The sequence below is a fragment of the Oryx dammah genome, unplaced genomic scaffold, assembly GCF_014754425.2.
Source record: "Oryx dammah isolate SB20612 unplaced genomic scaffold, SCBI_Odam_1.1 HiC_scaffold_3, whole genome shotgun sequence".
Classification (NCBI taxonomy): domain Eukaryota; kingdom Metazoa; phylum Chordata; class Mammalia; order Artiodactyla; family Bovidae; genus Oryx; species Oryx dammah.
The window spans coordinates 35168278-35194958 of record NW_024070187.1 but is presented as its reverse complement, the minus strand read 5'-3'; the positions used below and the strand labels follow the sequence as shown (position 1 = coordinate 35194958).

General features: G+C 40.7%; 2 protein-coding genes across 2 annotated transcripts in view; one reads left to right on the top strand and one right to left on the bottom strand.

Annotated features, from left to right (window-relative positions):
• Positions 1-19381, bottom strand: part of FAM13A (family with sequence similarity 13 member A) — a 338407-nt gene extending 319026 nt beyond the window's left edge. Inside the window, exon 1 of the mRNA XM_040237865.1 lies at positions 19159-19381. The gene's annotated coding sequence lies outside the window, so the exon portion shown is untranslated. The remainder of the gene's footprint in view (positions 1-19158) is intronic.
• A 286-nt stretch (positions 19382-19667) lies between these two features.
• On the top strand, positions 19668-24946 carry TIGD2 (tigger transposable element derived 2). The gene is made up of 2 exons (XM_040237861.1): positions 19668-19970; positions 20152-24946. Exon 2 carries the CDS (start codon positions 21082-21084, stop codon positions 22657-22659), a length of 1578 nt encoding a protein of 525 aa, XP_040093795.1. The 5' UTR covers positions 19668-19970; positions 20152-21081; the 3' UTR covers positions 22660-24946.
• Positions 24947-26681: the final 1735 nt, after the last annotated feature.

Here is a 26681-nt window from a genome sequence, read left to right as displayed (position 1 = left end):
ATCTACTCTCCCTCCCTTTCATCACAACTCCCCTCCCCTTCATCACAAGCTGGAATGAGGATGCACCAGAAACCTAGCTTCGACCATGGAGAAGACGGACAATGTCCCAGAAGATGACAGAGTAACTTGATGGAACGCACCCTAGGAATGACCTAGGGTTTGAATGACCTTGAGGAGCACAGCATTCTTATAAGACTAGACCAAATAAAATTTAAGTGGGGATGAAATAAGACTCCCGGTAAGATACCATATTTGAAAATCCTTTATGTGAATATACATGTATGTGTATAAAACAAGTTTGTCTTTAGCCTAACTCATATACTCAATAAAAGGACTCAGTCCCATTTATTGGGCAAATTTTTCATTTCCCACTTGTGATACTATGTATACTATATATTAAATTCATAAACACACACAGATATACATGTACATACTAGAGTATATTTTTCAGGCTAGTATATTCTAGATAGAATAGTTTTTTATCCTATATAAACTATATAAACTAGATAAACTATATAAACTTGATAGTTTTTTATCCTAGTTCTATATCACTTTTATAATATTTGAATAATTTAACTTTATAATTGATTTAAATATCAAACAAAAAGTCTTTTTTCGTTCTCCATCTCTTTCAAAATTATTGCTCTTCTTCCAATTTTCAATGATGAATTTCAAAAGCATTCTGTAATATCAGATCAAAAATTATACTTCCTGTTATTGTTTCTAATAGGTATATGTTTATCTTTTTTCTATTTTTGGATAATACTATAGAAGGATGATGTAAGGAGGGAAAAAATTTACTTCTAATTTCCATAACTTCTTAAATACCATTATAAAGTAAAATTGGTACTGTGATAAAAATTTTTATCCTTATTTTTCTGCAGTGACTAGATATCATTTGTTAAAAGAAAACCTGAATAGGCCATTTAACAAAAAGCACCAGAAGACTCTCTTGACTACAAAGTTTGTTTCTTCGTGGAATATATCTATTATCATAGCCTGAAATATTACTATTTTCCTGACCCTCAAATGAATGAAAGCAATAGTAGAGTTCAATTAACTCCAGAAAGCTTTCTGAGCTGTCATATATGTATATTCCTGATTATTGATTTAAAAAGAACCTAAGATACACAAGCCACAGTCAAGAGATTTGCTTATATGAATTACTGATTCTCCCTAGAAAGGATAGAGGGATTTTTTAAAGTGCTTTACTAAAAAGTCTGCTCTGGTGGGCTAACTCCATGACTACTTCCAAAAATGCTGAAAAAGCACGGCTAGGACAAAGGATGTCCTATTTTCAAGAAGATCCCTGGATACTCTGGAGAAAGATGTCAAGGTTATTTCACAATGGATGGTCAGGCCCTTTGGACACTGTCATTTAAATCACCCTTTGACCCAGGAAGATTCATGGAGGAAGTTAAAAGGACCAGGTCGTCCTCCAGCCTCCAAAACATGTAAAAAAATGCTTTGAAGCCAATCCCTCTAATGTCAGATGGCAGAGCTAATGGACATCAAAGGGCACAATCTCTTTACCTGGAGTAGCTATAACAGATGCCAGAAGAAGAGCAGTAGTCTGTAGACACAGTACCATTAGCCATGTAGCAGAGACCAGCAAATATCAGGGTGACTTGTGGTAGCTGGCAACTGTAGCATGAAGCACTGGTGGCCCGTTAGAAGTGGGACAGTGGAGACTTTTTTGGGGTCCAAAAAGCCTCCAAGCTGGAGTCGTTACTCCAGCTCCTGCCCTATCCCAGCTATTTCTCAATGAGACTCCCAACCTGGCCCAGAATCAATGACATTCAGCTAGACAGGATATCAGAAGTCAGCCAGTCAGCAACTATTTCGTATTTATATACTCTCTGTCAAGCAGAAGGGTTCAGATATTTTGGTGTTTGGATCCCTCAGAGTGGATGTACTTGTTCTATATCAGGGTCAGAAAACTAGCCTGAGTGCCAAATACAGCTTTGTTGTTGTCATTGTTGCTAAACTGTGTCCAACTCTTTTGTGAGCCCAAGGACTGTAGCCTGCCCAGCTCCTACCCGCGGGATTTCCCAGGCAGGAATACTGGAGTGGGTTGCCATTTCCTTCTTCCGGTGATTGAACCTGGGTCTCCTGAGTTTCCTGCACTGGCAGGTGGATTCCTTACCACTGAGCCACCAGGAAAGCCCTGCCACATGCAGCTACTCCAGACCAAATCTGGCCACATGCATCCGTTCACACACACATATGGATACTTTGGCGGTAGCAATACTGCGGCAGAACTGAGTAGCTGAACACAGACAGAACACGTGACCCAAAAGTCTAAAATATTTACATCTGACCCTTTATAAAGTTCACTGACCCTTGCTCATTACTGGGCATTAGAGTCCTCATATACCTACTGAAAGACCAGTCTATGGACTCTGGTTCCTTAGAAAACAGTAGGAATGAAGTCTTTATTGGGTGAGTTAATCTGCTTTGTGACAACAGCTACATGATGTGGAATCAGACCTTGGACCTTCTCCTATGTATTTTCTGAAAGGTTTCCCTGAAAAAGGACCAGTTTAAAGCTGATGATCTCCTCTCTGTTCTGAATTTAGATGCATTTCCATTCCACTTCAGGAGAAAAAACATTACCATGGTCCTAGGAAAAGATTGACTACTTTGTAGCCAGGGAAACCAATAACCAACACAACTAATTTAAACCTGTTCAACTGGTAACCCGGAGAAGGCACTGGCACCCCACTCCAGGACTCTTGCCTGGAAAATCCCATGGATGGAGGAGCCTGGTAGGCTGCAGTCCATGGGGTTGCTAACAGTCAGATATGACTGAGCGGCTTCCCTTTCACTTTTCACTTTCATGCATTGGAGAAGGAAATGGCAACCCACTCCAATGTTCTTGCCTGGAGAATCCCAGGGACGGGGGAGCCTGGTGGGCTGCCGTCTACAGGGTCACACAGAGTCGGACACGGGTGAAGCGACTTAGCAGCAGCAGCAGCAACTGGTAACCTGCTTCAGTAAACCGATTGGTTTTTTAAGCCAACCCATCACTTCTGGCCAATGAAGAAAGTTCTAATAAACATGCCTCTGAGTGCCAACCAATCAATAAACACTTTATTGGAATAACTACTCTCCTTTGGATGATGCCAACACCCCCCAAAACTGCACCAATTTTAATGCCACACTTCTTAAGTAAGATAGCAGTCTGCTCTGCTCACAAGACTGCCTGACCAGCATAGCTTTCCCTTACTACAATAGTAAAAAATTCAGCTGTCTTTTCAGGTTTTGAGTATTGATCTCATTACTCTTGGACGCAACCCAAACTTTAGAAACCCCGAATCTGTGAGTCATTCTTTAAGCTGCATTGTTTGACCTGCATTTCTATTACTTCCTCACTAGCTTCCTACTGCCCCTTCTTCTAGTCCTATTTAGAGCTCTGCTTCAACTCTCAGCATGCCTCTTGGCTGAGGCTAGACTGCTTGACATAATTTCCTTCTTGCCTGGAAGCCAAGGCAGATCCACCACACCAGTCTCCACAGCAGCAGAAAATCAGGGCCCAGCCCACTACGAAGTTGACAAGAGGGCTGATTTGGGAACAGGAAGCACTAAATATCTATGGTAATCCTCCAAGCCTCAGACCTGGGAAACAAGTCACATTTTTTTTTTTTAATTTGAGGTATAGATGATTTACGACATTATATGTTTCAAGTGTACAACAAAATGATTCACAACTCTAAAGGTTATACTCCATTTATAGCTACTATGAAATATTGGCTATATTCCCTGTGTTGTACAATATATCCTCATAGCTTATTTATTTAATACTCAATTTTTTGGAAAAGTTTTACTTTCCCAATAAATTTGTTAAAGCCATAATTTAACTTTTCAATTTCACAAGCACGTATATACAATGATACAATGCACAATGTGTACCTTATTAATATTCTAGGAATTATGGCTAAAGAGATGTACAGGAAATGGTGTATTACTTGAACTATGAAGTATATGTAAAAATATGTAGGACATCAATGGCACAATTTGTGAAGGTATTCTGTTTGACCATTTTGTATCACTTCCATAGTGATTTGAAAGGCCAGGGACCTGTACATGGGTAAACATTACTATTGCTAGCAATCAACGTGTGTGCATGCTCAGTTGCTCAGTTGTGTCCAACTCTTTGTGACCCCATGGACTGTAGTTTGCCAGGCTTCTCTACCCATAAGATTATCCAGGCACTCAATACCTACTGTCCGTCATTCTGCCAGCTTCAGTTTACAACTATTTCATGGCTCCTGAAGGCACTTGAGTCTTAATCCTTCAATTACCAAATATGATATACTAAATTGTATAATCAAATTTGAAATGTGAGCACTTAGTCTTTGAGAAAAGTCTAAAATTGGAAGACAGAAAAAGATGGGATGGACGAAAGTGATTGGAGCTAGACCATCAAGAAGGCAGGTGTTGAGCTGACTTATACAGAGGTCACTAACTAGGATGGAAGGGGAAAGAGACAGCATCTAACGTGGGTCTGTGTGATGAGCAGGGGAACTGACCTAACCGGAAAAGCAAAGAAACATTGGCTTGACCTCATAAACAATGAGTAACTACCCTAAGTTCTCAAGTAGAATGAATAGCTTGAGTAAACTTGTGTCATGTCAGACTCTTTGTGACCCTATGGGCTGTAGCCCACCAGGCTCCTCTGTCCATGGGGATTCTCCAGGCAAGAATACCAGAGTGGGTTGCCAGGCCATCCTCCAGAGGATCTTCCCAACCCAGGGATCGAACCCAAGTCTCCTGCAGGTGGATTCTTTACCAATGGAGCCACCACGGTGGCTATTCACCTAGTGTCATATTCACCTGCACATCTGATGAGAAGGTGCTAGGATAGGAAGGAGATTCCATACAGATAAATGGACTCTGTTAGTAATAATCCAGCTGAGATGAACAGCTCTTGAATTCATGTAGTGAAGGATAAGTCACATGAATTTTGTAGAAAGAACTCTTAAGATGGATAATTAACTTAAGAGGCAAAAAACATATCATCCTAGTCATGAGAGGTATGAAAAATGATTTAAAAGTTTTGTTTTCCAAGACACTGGAGCAGTGCCTAATAACGTGGGTACTCCAGTTTGCCTGGGAGAGTTTCAATTTATGTTTGCTGACTTAATGTAATTATTAATTGGATCCTCTTTTACTCTTAAAAGTGCTCTGGGAAAGCTGAGGCTAAGGGAGGTACCAGCAAGGCCTATTGCCAGAGTATCAGAAGGATCTTCTCCCCAAGGGTCCCAAGAACCCAGACTCACCAAAGTCTGTCTTACACTGGAAAAGATCTTTTCACTTCCCTCTGCACTAATACCAGGGCAGAGTCCCATGGGCCAATTCATGAAATGGGAATTAAGGAGGGCTTTGTTGACCACCCCAGCACACTCCATCTACCGGGGGACTTTCTGGACTACAGCCTTAAGTAGCAATAAGAAAAAACTGTCTGTCCATGAACGGAGTTTTCTTATCTTCCTCTTATGTGCTGAATTTTCTTTCATCATCCCCATGCACTGAAAATAATGTGAGTCACTGCCAGTGTTGATCAGTCTTCAAATTTGCTGTATAAATCCAGAACCACAAGAAACTTGAGGCTTTTTGTCTCTCTTCAAAAGTAATTTTGAATTCTTTCTCACCTTTGGTTTAAGTAACTGTATTAGTGAGGTGAATTATACCTTTGGCCTTGGAAGCTATAAAGAAATAACAAATTTTAGCTTGGTGTTTTAAAGTAAGTTTGACTTAATATTTTAAAAATGGTTCTAAAAATCATTGTCCTAGTTGGGACTATTTGTTATACAGTGACCCTACTAAAAGGAGATATTAATTAGCTGGCAAACATGTTTGAACAGAAAATTGCATTAGATTTCAGGTAGACTCCAGAAGTCAGCAAGAAGTAGGAAAAAAATTCAGTAGGAAATGTACAGTAGGATCATTTTCATAAACATCTCAAAGGTTGCTTCAGCCTCCTCTGGCTTCTTTTAATCTCTCCCTAGAAAATCTCCACAGCCTATTTATTCTACCTCTTAAAAGTTTTTCAAATCAATTTCCTCTCTGTTCCCACAACCATTTAAAAATTTTAAATATTTTAAATGTGGATGTCATCAGTATCTCTCTGGTACAATTACATCTCTATACTTCTGAAACAGGTTTTACTGTGTTCCTCTCCTGCTTCTTTTTAGGTCTAAGGGCTCCACAGATGGGGTTCAAGGGTTCTTTGTTCATCCATCTAATCGTATTTGGATTCTGAGTGTGTACACAGTGAAGTGAGCATCCAATACTTTTAACTTTTATAAGAATAAAAAGTGCAGGCCTATAGATGAAATTCCAAACTCCTTAACACAACTTCAAGGTTTTTCAAATTTAAATTCTCAGTCGTTTCCAACTCTTTGTGACCCCATGGACTGTAGCCTGCCAGTCTCCTCTGTCCATGGAATTCTCCAGGCAAGAATACTGGAGTGGATTGCCATTTCCTTTTTTTTTCAATTGCCATTTTTCTTTTTTAAATTGCTATTGCTATTATATACCTTAGTCTTCTGATCATGGTAGGCTGGATAATAACCCCCCAAACATGTTCACATCCTAATACCCACTGTGAATATGTAACCTTGCATGGCAAAAGGATTTTGCAGATGTAATTAAATTAAGGATCTTGAGATGGGGAAGATTATCCTGTATCACCTAATCGAAAGGTGGTAGTAGTAGTGCTAGTCACTCAGTCATGTCCAACTCTTTGCAACCCCATGGACTGTAGCCCACCAGGCTCCTGTGTCTGTGGAATTCTCCAGGCCGGAATAGTGGAGTGAGTTGCCATGCCCTTCTCCAGAGGATCCCCACCCAGGGATTGAACCTAGGCCTCCTGCATTGTGGGCCGATTCTTTACCACTGTGACACCTCTAATAACATGAGTTATAAGAAGACAGGAGGGTCAGAGCTAGAGGAACTGTACTCAGATTTGAAGGTACTGGCTTGCAGAGAGAGGAAGAGGCCACAGCCAAGGAAGGAAGGTGGCCTCTAGAGGGACAGGAATGACCTTGATTTTAACGCAGTGAAACTGACTGCAGACCTCGGACCTTTTGAACAGTAAATAAAATTATGTTAAGTCACTAACTTGGTGGTAGTTTGTCACAGCAGCAATAGGAAATGAATACATTGTTGCCCAGGAATTAAGTAAGGCTTATATTTTCTTACTTCAGAACCTTTGTTCACCAGAACGTCCTTGTCTCCTCCTTCCACTTGGGGAAGTAACACACATACTTCAGTGCCTGGCACTAGTGTCATTAGCCTGGCACCAGCATCATTAGCCTGGCACCAGCGTCATTAGCATTCCTGATGAAAGTTATCCCTTTGGTGGACCCATGTCTGATTTCAACCACTAGTATAACATTTACACATGATGTTGCTCTTGTTTGCAAACATATTTTTCCAGATTGAGAACTCCTTGAGGGATAGGGCATTATCTTATTCAATTTCCTGTTAAGTTTCATAACATAAATATTTGCACAATTAATGTATTAAATGTGTAGCGAAATCTTGGGTTGCCCCTGCAAGCATTCTGGGATCATTTAAAAGTTAAAAGAAATAGGGATTACGTGAGAGTCATCAGACAAAGAACTGAAAAGTGTGAACATGAATACAGCTTCTAAGGGATTTCAGAGAAAAAGTCTGGAGATCTGAAGGAGGAAAAAGAGTCAAGAAGAATAAATATGTGATGAAGTAAACAGGTAGTTAAAAGGTGCAAACTTCCAGTTGTGAGATAAGTAAGTCCTGGGGATGTAATATATAGCATGGCGACTTTAGTTGTAATATTGTTGTATATTTGAAAATTTCTAGAGAGTAGATCTTAAAAGTTCTCATCACAAGAAAAAAAATGCAACTATGTGAGGTGATGATAGCTCAACTTACTGTGGTGACCATTTGACAATATACCCCTATATCAAGTCATCAAGCTGTGTACTTGAAACTTACACAATGTTTACATCGTTTATATCTCAAGACCACTGGAAAAATAATACTTATATTTTTATAAAAAATTAGAACATAAAATTATGTTCTATAATTATATCTGCAAGCATATAAAATCTCTAACAGAAGAAACAAGGAGTACAGTGCTTATGGAAAATATGTTTGTGGTCTTTAATATCTGAGTTCCTCATTTTCAACCTCAATCAGGAAGATTCCACTGAATTTTTCAAATCTTAACCTTTAAGTTAAAATCCTTAAAGCAGTAACTTCTGATTTTTTAAAAAATAAGAATTTAGTTACCTAAACATTTTTTTTATTAAAAATGTTTTAAAATATATGACCTGTGGCCAGCACAGTACCTAACTCATTGTGAGACTATAATAAATAACATGGTATAAATAAATATTTTTAAAAATCCAGAAAAGTAAAAAAGTAAATGATGTGCTAATAAGAAAATATTAACTGAATAATAACCCCCAGAACTAGAATGAAAGGTTGTTTTAACTTGTGAGGGGGTATAGGAAACAATCACTGCTGCTGCTCCAGCTAAGTCGCTTCAGTCATGTCTGACTCAGCGACCCCATGGACTGCAGCCCACCAGGCTCCTCCGTCCATGGGATTTTCCAGGCAACAGTACTGGAGTGGGGAGCCACTGCCTTCTCTGAAACAATCACTAATGTTTGTTTATTGCCAAAGTCTTTCACATATGCTCTCATTTGGTTACTGCAACAATTCCACAATATAGGTAATATTCATGTTTATCAAATGAGAGACTGAAGATCAGCAAAGGACAGCCAACAATGACAAAGCTACGTTTCAAACCTAGGCTTCTCTGAGATTAGTGTTCTCACAAATGCAATAAATTACAATCAGCAAATCCCCTTTTAGAACACATCTGATTTCCAGTTGTGACAAGACAAAGAGTAAAGGTGCATTATGAATATCATTGCTAATTACAAGGAATAAACAGTAAACCAATATTCCAACTGAGAAATACTAAAGCAAAAGAGATTTTTTAAAATTACTAAGCACATTTACCTGTATTATCTCATTCAACCAACATAAAAAAACATAGGATGCAAATGCCATCATTCCCATTTTATAATGAAAAAATATTTGAAACTCAGAAATCAAATTATTGCCCAACCACTGCTGGAAAGATGTATAAACAGAATTGAAACTCAAAATGTCACTTATTTAACAATAAAGTAATTGCTAAGAAAACATCATTGCAAACAGTGGACTTTTTATGGATATAATTTATAATTATAAAGCATTAAAACGCATGAATATGCTAGACTATTATGGACTGTTAGGAAAGACGGAAAGAGCATTACTGTAACATTATTGTACATTCATGTGGCAGCTAACTGTTCAGTAGGAATATCTCACATTACTATAGTCTATTTGTTTGTTTTGGCTTCCTGGGTGGCTTAGAGGTAAAGAATCTGTCTGGCAATGCAGGAGATGCTGGTTTGATTCCTGGGTTGAGAACATCCTCTGGAGAAGGAAATGGCAACCTGCTCCAATATTTTTGCCTGGGAAATCCCATGGACAGAGGAGCCTGGCGGGTTACAGGCCATGGGGAGGCAGGAGAGTGAGACACAACTTAGTGACTAAAATAACCACAACAAAAATTTAATCACTATTTATAGATATGAATTGCTATCAAATCCCCACTTTATATATAACAATGTGTGTTTCCCTTCACTGGAATATGGTAAAATGCCTAGTGGACTTCCCAGGTGGCATGAGTGATTAAAAAAAAAAAATCCACCTGCCAATGTAGAAGACTTAAGAGATGTGGGTTCAGTCCCTGGGTTGGGAAGATCCCCTGGAAGAAGAAATGGCAACTCACTCCAGTATTCTTACCTGGAGAATCCCATGGACACAAGAGCCTGGTGGGCTATCGTCCATGGGGTCACAAAGAGTTGGACACAATTTAGTGACTGAGCACAAAATGCCTAGTGGTCAAGCAATTAACTGCTGTAGCCAGAGATAAATCACTGCAGATGGTGACTGGAGCCTTGAAATTAAAAGACGCTTGCTCCTTGGAAGAAAAGCTATGACCAACCTAGACAGCATATTAAAGAGCAGAGACATTACTTTGCCAACAAAGATCCATCTTGTCAAAGCTATGGTTTTTCCAGTAGTCATGTATGGATGTGAGAGTTGGACTATAAAGAAAGCTGTGTGCTGAAGAATTGATGCTTTTGAACTGTGGTGTTGGAGAAGACTTGAGAGTCCCTTGTTCTGCAAGGAAATCCAACCAGTCCATCCTAAAGGAGATCAGTCCTGCATACTCACTGGAAGGACTGATGCTGAAGCTGAAACTCTGATACTTTGGCACCTGATGTGAAGAACTGACTCATTGGAAAAGACTCTGATGCTGGGAGGGATTGAAGGCGGGAGGAGAAGGGGACGACAGAGGATGAGATGGTTGGATGGCATCACCACCTCGATGGATGTGAGTTTGAGTAAGCTCTAGGAGTTGGTGATGGACAGGGGAGCCTGGTGTGCTGCAGTCCATGGGGTTGCAAGAGTTGGACACTACTGAGCAACTGAACTGAGAAAAATCAATTTCATAGTCATGTGCAAAGACTCTCAAAATATGCACAAGGGAATCCTTCAACTCAAAAGTAAAAAGATAAAAAGTGTAAGGAAGGGAGGGAGGAAGGGAGGAAAGTTGGTTAGTCAAAGTCTCAATACCGCATATGAAAGGTACGTCAGAAAAAACTACCTAAAAACTTGCTCTTCAGGGACTGTGGCAATAATAAATTAAAGTTGTCTCCTGGTTACAAAAAAAAATTCCAACAACTTCAGAACAAGGTCAGTGCAAAATAATTCCTGTGTTATGGTAACAGAGATTATTGTTAAATTTATCAGCCTGTTTCTTTTTAACATGACTGGAAACAAACTACCAATTGAAGTGAGAAATTTTAAAAGTCCAGTCAGCATTATAATGATAGATTTAATAAATCCATAAATTTTTTCTAAAAGAAGCAATCATATAATTGCACATCAATTCAGCACACTGTTGACAGGGGCTTTCCAAATTGTTAGCTAGTTTCACTATTACATCCCCAAAGGAAAAGAACACAATGTAGAAGATAAAGAAAGAGGGGGAAATAGAAATTTGTGAGATCTACAAGCATCATTATAAAGAAAAGGGTAGGGAAAAATATATACCTATATACACACACACACACACACACACATAAATTGATATATGTGAATACACACCCATATGAAACAAAGCAAAAAAGGAAAAATATGAAAAGCCAAGGAAAAGATATAATTATCACCTACCACCACCTTTCAGAATTTTAGCGTCAGGGTTTAAGTTGAGAGATAAAATAAATATTAATAGGAAGGGCAGAGTTAGACTCTGCCACTATTTTACAAAGGAGAAAAAGATAATAATAAAGTATATTTCAAACATATCTCCAAAAGGATGACTCTTTGAAGACTGTCAATTGCACCATACCCACATTTCATTAATATATGTTTACCATACCCTTCAGATAACTAAAATCAGGCTAAAAACCTGCCCAAAACGTAGCATATGCTGTGATTTATTCAATAGGATTAAATCAAAGAAAGAATGTACAACTGTTTAGATTCATGAAATGAGAATTTTCATGAATAGTAGTTTTGTGAATCTCCTTATAATGACAATCATAGATACACAATCCACTCTTGCAAATATTTTACAATATCATTATATGTGTACAAATTAATTTGGCCTTTTGCACTGTTGCTGTCTTTTAGTTTCTTTCAAAGTCTCTTTTCTTAAGAAGTTGAAAGAGTGCAAGTATTTCCTTCTAGTCAAAAGATTTAAGAAATAATAAAATCACAGCTAGTATTTATACTTAGTGCTTAGTGCAGAGTGTGATACTTTGCAAAGCAATTTCTACTTCAGTTCATGCTTACAAAAAAACCAAAGTCAGTATGATTTTTAGTCTTATTTTCCATATGTGAAAGAACCTATACATAACCAGCTGGAGATTCCAGGACTGGTAGGTGGCAAACCAGAGACTGTTTCCAGAATACATAAGGTTTACCACTAAGATGTACTGCCTGTCTGATCTCTTAATTTTATTGTTTACATGCTTCTAAAACAACGTTTGAGATAACTGTAATATAGAAAGAGTTACCACTAAAACAAAACTAAAAAGAACACAATGAATGAATAAGAGAAAGAAAAATACAAGAAATTCAAAAGGAGTTAGCTATAGCAATTTAGCACAAACTAAAGCTCATGGGTTTAAGTCAATGCTGAAATGGACATATCTAGTTCTTGTGTCAGATAAAGTGAAAGTGAAGTGAAGTCACTCAGTCGTGTCCGACTCTTTGCGACCCCATGGACTGTAGCCTACCAGGCTCCTCCCTCCATGGGATTCTCCAGGCAACAGTACTGGAGTGGGTTGCCATTTCCTTCTCCAGGGGATCTTCCCGACCCAGGGATCGAACCCTGGTCTCCTGCATTCCAGGCAGACACTTTAACCTCTGAGCCACCTAATTTCATCCAGAAGTCATAATTTTTTCTTCTGACTAGATGGCCAGAATTTATCACAAGAATCCTTAAGTGACTGCATATCATGAGAAATATTGTCCACATCAGTTGGGCTAGATATAGAGATGTTCCTCAGCAAGTTCTTTATGTCTCCCCTCTAGGAAAGCCAGGCTTCCTTGTTAGCTCAGCTAGTAAAGAACTCACCTGCAATGCAGGAGATCCAGGTTCGATTCTTGGGTCAGGAGGATCCCCTGGAGAAGGGATAGGTTACCCACTCCAGTATTCATGGGCTTCCCTGGGGGCTTAGATGGTAAAGAATCCACCTGCAATGTTGGAAAGCTCTGTTTGATTCCTCGGTTGGGAAGATCCCCTGGAAAAGGGCATGGCAACCCACTCCAGTATTCTTGCCTGAGGAATCCCATGGAGAGAGGAGCCTGGCAGGCTACAGTCCATGGACTCACAGAAAGTCAGACATGACTGGGCAACTAAGAACAACCAGGAAAGCAGTGGAAGAACAGTAAATTGTAACACTTTAAACTTATTATTGTAACTCTATTATGATTTAATAAAAGACTGAACTAAGGATCTGAATAGATGGCACTGCAAAAAAAAAAAAGATACGAATTGGTAAATAAGCTCATCAAGCGATGCTCCAATAAGCCATAAGGGAAACACAAGGCAAATCCACAGCTGGATACCACTTGATATCTGCTGGGATGCTGTGAACAGAAAAGACAATAACAAGTGGTGGCGAAGACGTGGAGGCACTGGACCCTGCTGTGGTCTGATGGTCCACGCCCCTTCATAATTCCTACGCTGAAATCCTAATGCCCAACGTGACAGCCTGAGGTGGCAAGACCTTTAGGGTGTGAGGGTGGAGCTTTCACTAACAGGTTCTAATAGAAGAGACCCACAGAGATTCCCCACCCCTTCCACCAAGCGGTGACATGACAAGAAGGCCAGGAAGTCGGTCCTAACCAGCCATCAGGCCAAATCTGCTGGCACCATGGTTCGAGACCTCTCAGCCTCCAGAACTGTGAGAAATAACTTTCTGTTGTGTATAAGCTACCTGATCTGTGGTATTTTGTTACAGCCGTCTGAATAAGATTGAGTCCTCACATACTATAAGATGGTGACTTGCTTTAGAAAATAGCTCCTCAAAGGGTTATACATAAAGTTACCACATGAACTAGCAACTCCAGTCTGTGGTACACCTCAGAGAAATGAATATATATGTGCTCACAAAAACTTGTACTTGGATGTTCACAACAGCATTATTCATAATAGTCAAACAGTGGAAACAAGCTACATGGCCATCAACTGAGAGAGAGGTGAAACATGGTGTATCCATATAACAATTAGTAATAAATTGATGTAGTGATGCACGCTACAACAGGATTAAACTTGCAAACATTTGGTTAAAGGAAAAGAAGCCAGTCACAAAGGACACATACTGTATGATTCCATTTATATGAAATATCTAGAATAGGCAAATCCATCAAGACGAGTGGTTGCCAAGGGCTGAGGAAGAGGACAGAGGGATGGGAGGGAAAGGGGGTATCCTTTTTGGGTGATAAAAACTTCTAGAATTGATCAAAACTGAGTTTCCCGAACACCATCACGAGGCGTTAATAACCATCATCTTCAAGCATAAGGGAGTCTCATAAGGTGGAACTACAATGACTACCCAGTTGCATTAGGGATAGCTTCAAGGTTGAAAGAATTAATAATTATTAGTTAAACTTTTTCGAATCTTGGAGTCTTCAAGTATGTGTTGAAAGCTTTGAACAAGGTAAGTATGGTGTTACCCTGAGGAATGTAATTAATTTCATGGACATGAGAGAAGGATTCTCCATGACTGCAATCAAACAAGACAAAAACAAGATCACTCTTTAACTCTGCCTGAACAGAAAATCTCACCAGGAAAGAAGGGGAAAGCTATGTGACCACAAAAATGACCAAACACCCTCCTCTCCAGGTTAGCAAGAGTGATGAGTGCTTCTTCTCCAAGGACTCTCGCCAGTTCCTCTGGCTTCTGGAGTAAAAATTAAGATGCCTAATAGCCAAATGGCCTCTGCTTTCTAACAGCACCCATCCAGAAACAAACCCTTCAATTCCTTTAAACCTCTCTAAAAATCACCTTACCCAAATCCTATAATAAGCTCTACCTGAGTCCCTCTTTTCTGAGACTCTCTGTTCAGTAGTAAGCCCAATTGGGCAAAGATGTGTTTCTGATGGTATTTGGTTGATTAGAATCAACATATCTAAAATATTTATAATGTGTTAATAAACACATGTATATAATTTATGTACATAACTTCAAATTCTTACTGAAATATGCATAAACATACACATATTACACATATAATAATTACACTGATGAAACAGGATGGATACACACAATATTAAATGTAGTTATTTCTGAATATTGGTATGACTGTTTCCCTTTTTGTTTTTCTGTATTTTACATTTTCCTTCAAATATTGCATATAATTTAAGAAGGTAGGAGGGGAAGAGAAAAGAAAAACTCTCCCAAAAGAATTTTTAAGAGAGGAATCTCATTCACAGTGGTTGTCAATGTATAAGGCTTTCAATCTTTAGCCTATTACAAGCACTTGTGATGCTCACTGAAAATAAGGATCCCTGAGCTTCATCCTTGGAGTGGGCGCCAGAATCTATAAGTCACACACTAGGTGATTCTCACCCATAAGGTCTGAGGAACCTTGAAAAACTCAGCTTTGGGGACAAACTAGAACTTGAAAGATGTACAGATTAACAGAAGAAGGAGAAGACTATGTAGGCTAAAGAAGGAGAATGAGGAGCCTGAAACCATGGAGCTTCATTTGCCATGGAGAGGGAGAGGGAGGCACCAGACGCTCTCAATAAACCTGATTTTGATCCACGTGACAAAACTGTGGGCTCCTTTAGCAAACAGCTGGACACTGGGCAAGTTTGGAAACATAAGGTGGGCAGTAAGTAATTTCACTCAAATTCCCCACCCACATTGTTGACATCAATCAGCAATTCACTGGTTCTTCAATTTATATCCACCTGCTTTCCTAACTTTTAACATTTCCACCAGCAGTTTTCCCTCTTCTGACCCTATTAAATCTTTCCTACCCTCCCAGGAACTCATTCTCATATCTGTGCCTATACTGCCTATCAGCTGAAAAGCTACCTCCAGCCAACAAAAAAACATGGAAAACAAAATTAAGTTTAAAAGCCCCTTGAAAGTGGAAGTCGCTCAGTCATGTCTGACTCTTTTGTGACCCCATGCTTATATAGTCTATGGAATTCTCTAGGCCGGAATACTGGAGTGGGTAGCCTTTCCCTTCTCCAGATGATCTTGCCAACCCAGGGATCGAACCCAGGTCTCCCGCACTGCAGGGAGATTCTTTACCAGCCAAGTCACAAGGGAAGCCACAAAAGCCTACTGAGCATCTATACAACACAAGAGTATAAGTCACCTTTCAAGATCATAACCTTCTCATTTTTTAAGGAAAAGGACTTTCCGATGAGCAATCTGACCTCACACTTGTGTCAAGAAATTTAAGTGGGAAAGTGTTCCCACCTTTAACTATTTAAAAGAAAATGTTTATAATCAAAATGAATAATTTAAGCTTTTGTCTACAATATACAGTAAAATAACTTTACAGCTAAAAGAGACTTCAAAGTACAAACTTTCATTTTATTGATGACTGCTTCTTCTCCAATGAGCATTCTAGCCTGTTCCTCTGGCTTCTGGGGTAAAAATGAAGATGCCTAATAGCCAAATTGCCTCTGCTCTCTTACAGCACCTAACCAAGAACAGACCCTTCACTTTCTTTAAACGTCTCTAAAAATCACCTTACCCAAATCCTATAATAAGCTCTACCTGACTCCCAGCTTGAGCTTGTTTCACAGCTTGTTAGCACTAAAACATACCCCCAAATTATTTTTTAGCTGAAAATTTCCCTTAATATTTTATGTCCCTTAAAATAGGAACAGTACATTTTTTTGAAAGTGACAGATTTCCCATTGGCAGTAAAATTTTCAATTAACAGAGAAATACTACTTGATATTAAATCAGTTTAATACACATGGAAGGATGTTAACATGTCCTCATCCTAAGCTTACTGGAGTAGTTAATTTCAGGTATCAAACAAAAACTTCCAAGTGCACAAGGTTAGTGATGAACTGAATGGAAACCTAAAATGCAGTTCCTATAAAATCAAGAATTTACTTTAGAGGTTTCCTATTCCACTGCAATACTATTATACATAAAGAATAAATTTAGGGCTTGTAAATGGTCAGAAACATAAGCCACTTTCAGGTGATTTGGAGTAATTTTAAGAAAACCCACATTCCATAAACCAAATGCTGTGTCTGATGAACTCAGTTGCAGACTTAGAAGTACTCTCAAGCAAGAATGCCTTTTTGGTAGGTTATTGTCAAAAGTTTTATTTTAATAAACTGAGACTTTAATTTTTCAGAAAAAAACCCCACAAGTATATTGTCTTCTTTTCATGGGTTTGAGTTAATACTTCAATTGTGATAGTGTGGGCAGAACACACTTCCAAGTCAGATTAATCTCCATTCAACAACCTACATTTGATACCTTCATACATTTCTCTAGGCTTTGCATCCTTGTACATAAAACAGAGGTAACACAAACTTTACTATTAGAAGTACTATCAGAAGGATTTAGGAGAGACTGCATATATGCAGAAGGAAAGAAATACTGGTGGCAAAATTCCACAAGGAGTGACGTGTCTTTTGATTAGGGTAAGGACAACTGGAAAACAGATACAGAATATAAAATTGCTCTGTGTAATAAAGGAAGAAGAATTGTAAGATTTCACAGGTGGCTGAGAGAGGACAGAAGGGACCCTGAGACAGAAAAATGCTGGAGAGAAAAGGGAAGGACAGCACAGCAAGACAGAGCAAGGCTGTGACACCCAATGGAAAGAAGTGGCAGTAAGAAGTTCCCTGTGGCCAGCCAGTCTCTTAATAAAACAAGGCTAACATGCTTTCTATTTTAAGGTCTCCTTACTCTTATAGCTAATGTATTGATGTATCTGCTGCAATTAGTGACCCCTCCCCCCAACAAAAAGGAACAAGTCTGTTGGATGAAAAAAATTTTGTCTAAAGCTGTCTTGGGCAGACAAGGGTCTCCTACGAAGTAGTGTTTTGAGGAAAACAAGAAATGTGGGCTATGTTCCAAATTTGAACTTACACAAGGTGATGAAAAGGGAACAGCTATGAGAGATAAGAAACCAGCAAGCTGGAGAATTCAGCAGAAACAGAGAAGATCTGAGAGGTGTCTGGAAGGAAATGAAACCCCAGAGATAGAGGGGGATAGAGGTAAGAGGCAGAGTTCATTTTATTTGAATATTATGGGACCAGTAGGCTGTGACGGGGGATAACCAGGCTCACTTCTGGCTACATGTAATGTCAGCCCCCTTTCCTTCTGAGGAATGAATAACGTTTCATACAGATACACCTGTTTTCACGCTTCTTATAACTATCACTGGAGAAGGGAATGACAACCCACTCCAGCACTCTTCCCTGGAGGATCCCACGGACAGAGAAACCTGGCAAGGCTACAGTCTAGTCCATGGGGTTGCAAGAGTCAGACACGACTTAGTGACTAAAACACCTCCACCACAACTATCACAGAAAAGAGGCTGACTTTTTAAAATGATACTAAACTAGCACGACGTTTCATCTTATCCAATATAGTGGACCAAGACTGACTGGTTGTGGGGAGGGGGAGGAAAAGCAGACATTTGTCAAAAACCACTTACAACTTCAGTATAACTAGGAGATCAAAGATTCTCCAACATGTCAGATGGGGCAAAGCTGTGATTTTGAGGAAGGAAAATGAGCAGTTTGGGCGAGGAAGTCAGAGAGTTAGAAGCCTTAAAATCATCTCCGCAGTAAGACGGTTCAGGTCAGATCCCTTTTGAAATATTCTGGCAACAAAGTGGCCTTTGCAAATAAATGACTAATTACTATGCTACTTTATGTTAAAGAAAAAGGTTAGACATTTATGTTCAGAAATTCGAGAGGCTTAACTAAAAGACTCTTGCATTTTTTTCAAATTGTATAAAAAAAGAGTAATAAAGGACAGACTACAGGCGTGCTGTCGGTAAACAGGTGCTGCAGGACTGTGTAGCCGCTCACTTCTCTAGGGAAGGCTCCCGGCCCTGCGGGGAAGCGAGTCCGGCAAGGCACGGTCCCTCGCAGCGGTTATAACGGCACAGGTGCCCGCAATTGATCCATTTAAAACGCCCCAAAATAAACGTAGTGTATCTCGGATTCAAACCAACCAAGGGAGTCTTTGTTAAATTGCAATTCCCTTACTACTACCTAGAAGCAGAGAGAGTGAAGGGAGCGGCAAGAAATTCACAAGGGAGCTTCCCACAGGCTCTCACGTCTCCCGAGCTCTGTCAGCTTGGCACAGAGTCGCTTCTACAGAGACTGAGACTTCACCCACGAGCAACCCAGCAGGAAGGAGACCCGATACGCAGTTTGACCGCCCTCGGCGGCGCCCCCACCTCTCCGGGGCTCGCTCGGATGGATGTTGCAGAGCTAAGCCCTACGTCCTCGCCTGACCCCCTTCCCCACGGGGAGCCAGCCTCCCTGCCTTCGGCCAGCAGCCGCGTACCCCCCGCTTATACCTTGACTCGGGATTCTTGCTCCGGCTCGTCCTGTCCTGGCGAGCGGGCTGGGGACTCCCGGGAGTCTGCGCTGCGAGGCGCGGTTGCCCGGGCCGCTATTTGTAAACAAGGTCCACGTGCGCTCGCCCTGCCCCATTCGCATCCCGCTCAAGGCACCCGAGGCGGCGCAGCTTTCCCGTGAGCCCTCCGAGGGTGCGACTTTTATTCCCCGTAAGAGTGGGGGGAAGCCTCGCCCACAGAGCCGGGACACTGGGAAAAGGGCTAAGACAAGGTGAGCTTGCACCGCTCCCTGCTGGCGGGCGAAGCAGTCTGCAGGTTGGAGCAGCCCGGCCCTTAGCAGAAGCCACGCGACGCCCTGAGACTCCAAGGAGGTTGGGCCCGCCTCCTCCCACCCCCCCGCCCGAGACCCCGCCCCCGGGCCGCGCGCGCTCGCTCGCGTAGGCCCCGCCCCCTCGCCGACACAACGTTCCTGCGGGGGCGCGCGCGTGCCCCCTAATCCCCCGCCTTCCGGCTCCGGCGGCGACGCTCGCTGCTTGCCGCCGCCGCGCCGCCGGTGTCAGCCTCCCTCGGGAGACTCCATTTGCTCTCAGGTTGGTCTGGTCTTAGGCGGAGAGCAATGCCTCCGGCCCGCGGACTGGTGTTCGCCGGGCCAAGCGCCTTCTCCCTCGCTGGCTGGCTTCGGTGGTGACATCCTGGTTGCTGGCGACCACGGAGGAATCCGGGCTCCCTCTCCATGAGCAAAGACGTCCCGCGTTTCTGCGGGGAAAGGCCCTCGCTAACACGGCTGCTCTCTGACCTCTTAATTTCAGGAGGTAGGCAATTCAGGTCCTGCTCCTTGACACTGTGTGTGTAATGCCCCAAAGCAGTGTTTGTTGTATTTAGCCATCACATTCATAGGAGGCGTTAATTTTCTCAACACAGTTGCAGGATAGGTGTGGGTAATGCCACAGTCCCTGATATTGAACGAAAAATGTTTTTGGTATTTTCCTTTAGGTTTTCGGAGACTTGGAGTGCCTATACAGCCCCCGACAGGAACTGCTTCTGTTGGCCCATCGAGGATCATCTTTCACCAGGATTATCGTAACATCTTCACTGAGCCTTCCACCCCATACTCTCTACCATGAGTCCTGGTTTCTGCCAATGAAGTTTTTTTTTTTTTTTTTAATGCTTTCTATTTTAATCATGTGCCACCACTTCTGGTCAGCCTTTTCCCTTTTCAGTTGCCAAACACATTAGGTAGAAGTTTGTGTCGTGTTAAAGTACAGAGTTTCTTGCTTGTCCACTCTCAGCCTTGTTTGCACTGCTCACTTCTGTTCAGCTTGCCTTCTCCTGCTTGCCTATGATTTCCATAATCACTGTCTTGCGTAACCTGTAGCAGTCCTTGCCCGGGGAGGCAGCATTCCATACAGTGCCCTGCCTGACAAGGACAGCAGTCAGGGGGTGAGTTTTCCCATTATAATTTCTTACTAAGTTTGCAAGTCCTGTCTTAAAAACTTTGTTCCCTAGCACATTTCTGCAAATTTGTCCACCAGTGTCTTAGTTCCTTTAACATAGAGCCTCACCCATAGGATGGCAAAAACAATTAAGTACACAATAAGACTGTTTTAGAGACCTTGCTAATTCAGTATGGGTTGTCATCACCATTGAAATCACAGTTCATGAAAAGATCTTAAACTTAGGAGAAGCAAGATAGAAGATAGGATTAATTGGAGCTAGTCTTTGTTGTTTTAAGTTTGTAAATTTTAAAAGAGCAAAGTGAAGAGAGTCACATAGGCTTGGCCTGGAAATTGGCCAACACACTGTCCATCTAGGTCCTAGTGGGGCAGGAAAGGGATCTTAAAACACCATTTTTTAAATCTCATTGTGTCCAAATCTAACTTGTTAAAGATCCTGTTGTAGTAATTCTCTAAAATATTAGATACAATGTTGGGGAAACGAAAGCGTGTGGTGTTGACAATTAAGGACAAGCTTGACATTATTAAGAAATTGGAGGAGGGCATCTCTTTCAAAAAGCTTTCTATGGTATATGGAATTGGTGAATCCACAGTTCGTGATATTAAAAAGAACAAAGAAAGGATAATAAACTATGCCAACAGTTCAGATCCTACAAGTGGGGTATCCAAACGTAAATCTATGAAGTCGTCCACATATGAAGAACTTGACAGAGTTATGATAGAATGGTTTAACCAACAGAAAACAGATGGAATTCCAGTGTCGGGAACGATTTGTGCAAAACAAGCCAAGTTCTTTTTTGATGCTCTGGGGATGGAAGGTGATTTTAATGCATCCTCTGGCTGGCTGACTCGATTCAAGCAGCGCCATGGTATTCCAAAGGCAGCTGGTAAAGGAACAAAATTAAAAGGAGATGAAACTGCTGCCAGTGAATTTTGTGGTAACTTTCAGGCATTCATTGAGAGAGAGAATCTACAACCAGAACAAATTTATGGTGCTGATCAAACTGGATTGTTCTGGAAATGTCTACCATCAAGGACATTAGCTCTTGAAACTGAGCAGAGTTCTTCTGGTTATAGGTCAAGCAGAGAGAGAATTATCATTATGTGTTGTGCAAATGCCACTGGTTTACACAAACTTAATCTTTGTGTTGTGGGAAAAGCAAAAAAACCTCGTGCATTCAAAGGAGCTGACCTTTCAAACCTTCCTGTTACTTATTTCAGTCAAAAAAGTGCATGGATAGAACATTCTGTTTTCAGACAGTGGTTTGAAAAATACTTTGTGCCACAGGTACAGAAGCATTTGAAATCCAAGGGGCTTCTAGAAAAAGCAGTACTCCTTTTGGACTTTCCTCCAGCACATCCAAATGAAGAATTGTTGAGTTCAAATGATGGCAGAATAATTGTGAAATATTTACCACCAAATGTCACAAGTCTCATTCAACCTATGAGCCAAGGAGTTCTAGCTACAGTAAAAAGATACTACCGAGCAGGACTTCTCCAGAAATACATGGATGAAGGAATTGACCCCAGAATGTTCTGGAAGAACTTGACAGTGTTAGATGCAATTTATGAAGTGTCAAGAGCTTGGAACATGATAAAGTCAAGTACCATAACCAAAGCGTGGAAAAAACTTTTCCCTGGCACTGAAGAGAATTCAGGCATGAACATTGATGAAGGAGCCATTTTAGCAGCTAACTTAGCAACAGTTTTACAGAACACAGAAGACTGTGAACATGTTGACCTTGAAAATATTGATCAGTGGTTTGACTCTCGGAGTAATGATTCAAGCTGTCAGGTCCTAACTGACAGTGAAGGTGTGGAGGACCAGGCCAGGCCTGCTGAGACCAAGCCTTCCAGTAAGACTAGAAAAACAGAACTGAATCCAGAGAAGCATATTAGCCATAAAGCTGCACTTGAATGGACCGAAAATTTACTAGATTATTTAGAACAACAAGATGACATGCTTCTGTCTGATAAATTGGTATTGCGAAGGCTTCGAACCATAATAAGAAGAAAACAGAAGATCCAGAATAACAAAAGTCATTAACAAGGCTCTTAAGAGTTTCCGTGTATTTGCATCTTTGTGACTTTATCTGCAGTGGAACTTAATTTCTTATTTGAAGTGCTGTGGATTTCAAAGCCAAATGCATTTTATAAATGACTTTAGAATTAGATGCCATTTTGGATTACGTAAATTACTGCACTTGAATGTCGATTCTAGGAAGTTGACATGTACCTTGTTTGTCTACTGTTCCTAATCTGTATTGTACTAATTTAGATCATAAGGTACCTGAGGCCAGGGCGCCTGTGTCTGTTTTGTGCCTGAATGTCATTGTCTAATAGAGGACCACGCACACTATAGGCAATCAATAAATCTTTCTTAAATTGAATTTTTATGACTTTCTCTGAACTTCAGTTTCCAAACTGAAATACATTGTGTGTGGGGGGGTAAGTTTCCATGTCTATGATTTTTTCTACCTGCTGAAAATTGTAGAACTCAGCAAAGATTATACTTGAAGTACATGTATTTCACTGTGAAAGCAGAGAACTTAAGGAAAATAGTTTAAAGCCTGAAATATGGCATTCTGTACCGACAGTGTTTGGACAGCCAGCAGTTCAGATTAGCTGTCTCTGAATGTACTGAGTGAAGAAGAAAATCAGGTTAAAACATCCTCAGGGAAAGGGCTTGCACTTCACTTTTATTTCATGTGACAGTAGGGAGAGTTCCTTCATAGTTGTGGAAAGAATGCCATCACTCTTTCAGAAAAATAAATTTCATTTTCCAAATCATTGCTGTTAGAAGAGAGTGAAGATTAAATTGTATTATCTGTCATTTTGATCCTTTATTAGTAGAGATATGTCAGTAGTTTTTAATAAGCTACTTGATATAACACTTTATAAAGCGTCCCAGGACATCATTTGCATTCCCCATAAGAATTAATACTGGGAATATAAGCAAACATCGCATTTGTGGGACCATCACACGAACAATGGATTGACATTAAATCAAACCTGAGAAACAGCCTACACTGCTGAGGCACCATGGGCAAGTTACTTAACCCATCTGTAGAACAGGAATAAGACCTGCCTGCAGGAGTTTTTGTGAGGAGTACATGAGTTAATAAATGGATTTTAAAGTCATAGAGACTTAGAAAAGGACCTGGCTCAGAATAAGTTCTCGGAGTGTTAGCTACTGTTACTGAGTTGCAGAAATAATGAGTTTCAGAAGTGTGCTCAGCGGATCCCTTATGTAGCTACATTTTAAAGGGAGGTGAGTTAAAAGAGATGCAAGTGACTAGATTTAGGTGAAATACAATCATAATGTATTTCGGTGAAAACTGGAAGGTTAATCCAATTTAGAAGTCATTTCTTGACCATCTACTGCTAGGCACAATGGGGTATGCAGGCATATTTAAGACATCTTAGTTTGAATTATAAAAGGAAATGGGAATGGAATTATAGTTTCTTTGCTCCAAGCCTGCTAATAACATACATAGTGGCTTTGTTCATAGAATCTGTTACTAATATTGGCCTCATTCACTGAAGTAATAAAATATCTCTAAAGCAGATAAAATAGCAGTTAGCAGAAGACTTAAAATAGCAAACTAAACTAACAGATCAGTAGAACATCAGAGCAAAAGAAATGTCACAGGAGACTTTACAGTAATCAGGTTCAGCCATATATAGGGAGGTTTGTTGTGAGTGATTTGAGATTTTAGAAGCGCTGACAGTCCGTCATGAGGACTGTTAGAGCTCAGAATTCTGCCTTTTGACAAAGCAGAAATTTTAAGTTCGAGAGAGGCCTTTTTAGACAACCTCTAAGAAGATATTTTCTTTGAGAGAATTCATACGTTATTATTAATACATATTTCATCTTCTAAAAAGGCCTGAGGAAATGAAACTTTATGCAGATAAGCCCTGAAAGCTGTTTGTCTTTGTGGAGGGGAATGGATTCTGAAACCTGGAAATGACATGTTTGAATACTGCTTTGCATTTTTCACACACACAGCTTTTTTGCTAACAAAAACTTCTCAAACTTCTTTCAGTCATGACATTGAAATGGTTTAATTCTGTTTTATCATAATAATGATATAAATGGTGCATTCTAATTCCATAATTAATTGTAATTCAAAGAAGTTTTTCCTTTAGCAGGTATTGTTGTATTAATTATATTCTCTAGGACAACACATTGTGTTATCTTGGTTCACCCCTTGCTCCTAATATGTGTCCTAGTTTAAGAAGCCCAGAAATAATGTGCTCTCATTTGACTTTGTGCTCTGTAAAGAAAAATACCCACAAATTTATTTTAAAATAAATTTATAAATGGAAGTTGATATATTTTCCATTTATAAAAGTGCTTATTTTTTTAGAGGATTTGTAAGACTAACAGAACTCAGACCAAATGGAAAGTGTTTGGCAACTGTGAGTATACTTTAAAAAAAATTGTGTAGTGGTAATATTTACTATTTCATAATTCAATTTCAGAGAATAATATAGGAGTTGATGGGAAACCTTTGAGTGCTTGGTAAATATAATAGAGTTGGCAAGGCCCAGATCAGTGCCACAGTCAATTCAAGCAGAATTATAGGATTATAATGGCACTCTTGTTCTGGGATTCTTTTTTGTTTTCAATCTAGCTTCAGACTGAACTCTCTGGTCACTTCATTATGCATTTCCCGACTTAGTAAGATCATGGACTAAGTGGCACAGCAGACATGAAGCTGCTGCTGCTGCTGCTGCTGCTGCTGCTAAGTTGCTTCAGTCGTGTCCGACTCTGCGACCCCATAGACGGCAGCCCACCAGGCTCTACCATCCCTGGGATTCTCCAGGCAAGAACACTGGAGTGGGGTGCCATTTCCTTCTCCAGTGCACGCAAGTGGAAAGTGAAAGTGTAGTCGCTCAGTCCTGTCCGACTCTTCGCGACCCCATGGACTGTAGCCTACCAGGCTCCTCTGTCCATGGGATTTTCCAGGCAGGAGTACTGGAGTGGGGTGCCATTGCCTTCTCCAGATATGAAGCAGGGCACAGCTATTTAGGTCACGATCTCAGAGACCCTCTGCCTCCAGTGCTGTGGCCAGAGCCACACAACATACTACAAATCAAACCTAGGACCTGCATTCCAAATTTAGCCTGCCTTCAGGAGTACTAGGTCTACTTACTAATACTTTCACAAAGTTGACCTTTTCTCATTTAAACATATGCTTTAGCTCCATCCTAAGCAAAATCATAGGTCTTATGTGCCAGTTGCAGTTTCTTTCTAGTTCAGACAAATATAAACTTAAAAAAAAAATAACCATCTATAACCCCCAGATTATCTTATATATATCATTGGCACACTTTGTGAAGAGCTTCCCTGGTGGCTCAGTGGTAAAGAATCTTCTGCCACTGAAGGAGATGTGGGTTCCATCCCTGATCCAGGAAGATCCCCCAGAGAAGGAAATGGCAACCCACCTCAGTGTCCTTGCCTGGGAAATCCCATGGACAGAGGAGCCTGGCGGGCTACAGTCCATGGGGTCGCAAAGAATTAGATATGACTTAGCGACTGAGCAACAACACTGTGAAACTGGCCAAGCAGAATGAGGGTGATTGTTGTTACACAGTAGCTAAGTTGTGTCCGACTGTTTGTGACCCCATGGACTGTGTAGCCCACCAGGGTCTTCTGTCCAAATACCAGCTTCTCTGTCTTCTCCTTAGATAACCTTGACAACTTTCCAGAGCCCTCTGAACCCCAAATTTCTTCATATGTAAAAGGGTTGCAGGCTAAATGGGCACACTCCAAGCATTCATAAACACCACTATTAGGCACCTAGGGCTGTTCATTGACAACCCCTGGTCTCGAGGCTTGGCCTGGAGAATGGTGGCTCTGTGCAGACCTCTAGAACGCCTGAGCATCCTTGTTGAGGTCTGGGCACTGCCTTATCACGGGGAATGTTCACTGGGGTGCCTGCACAAGTGAGAGGGCAGTGCTGAATTCCTCAGAACCTTAAAAATACAGTGTGTGCCATCAGTCACCATAAGGCCTCATCCAGCAGTCAAAATATGGGGGGTGGCGGGGGAGTCCCTGCTTTA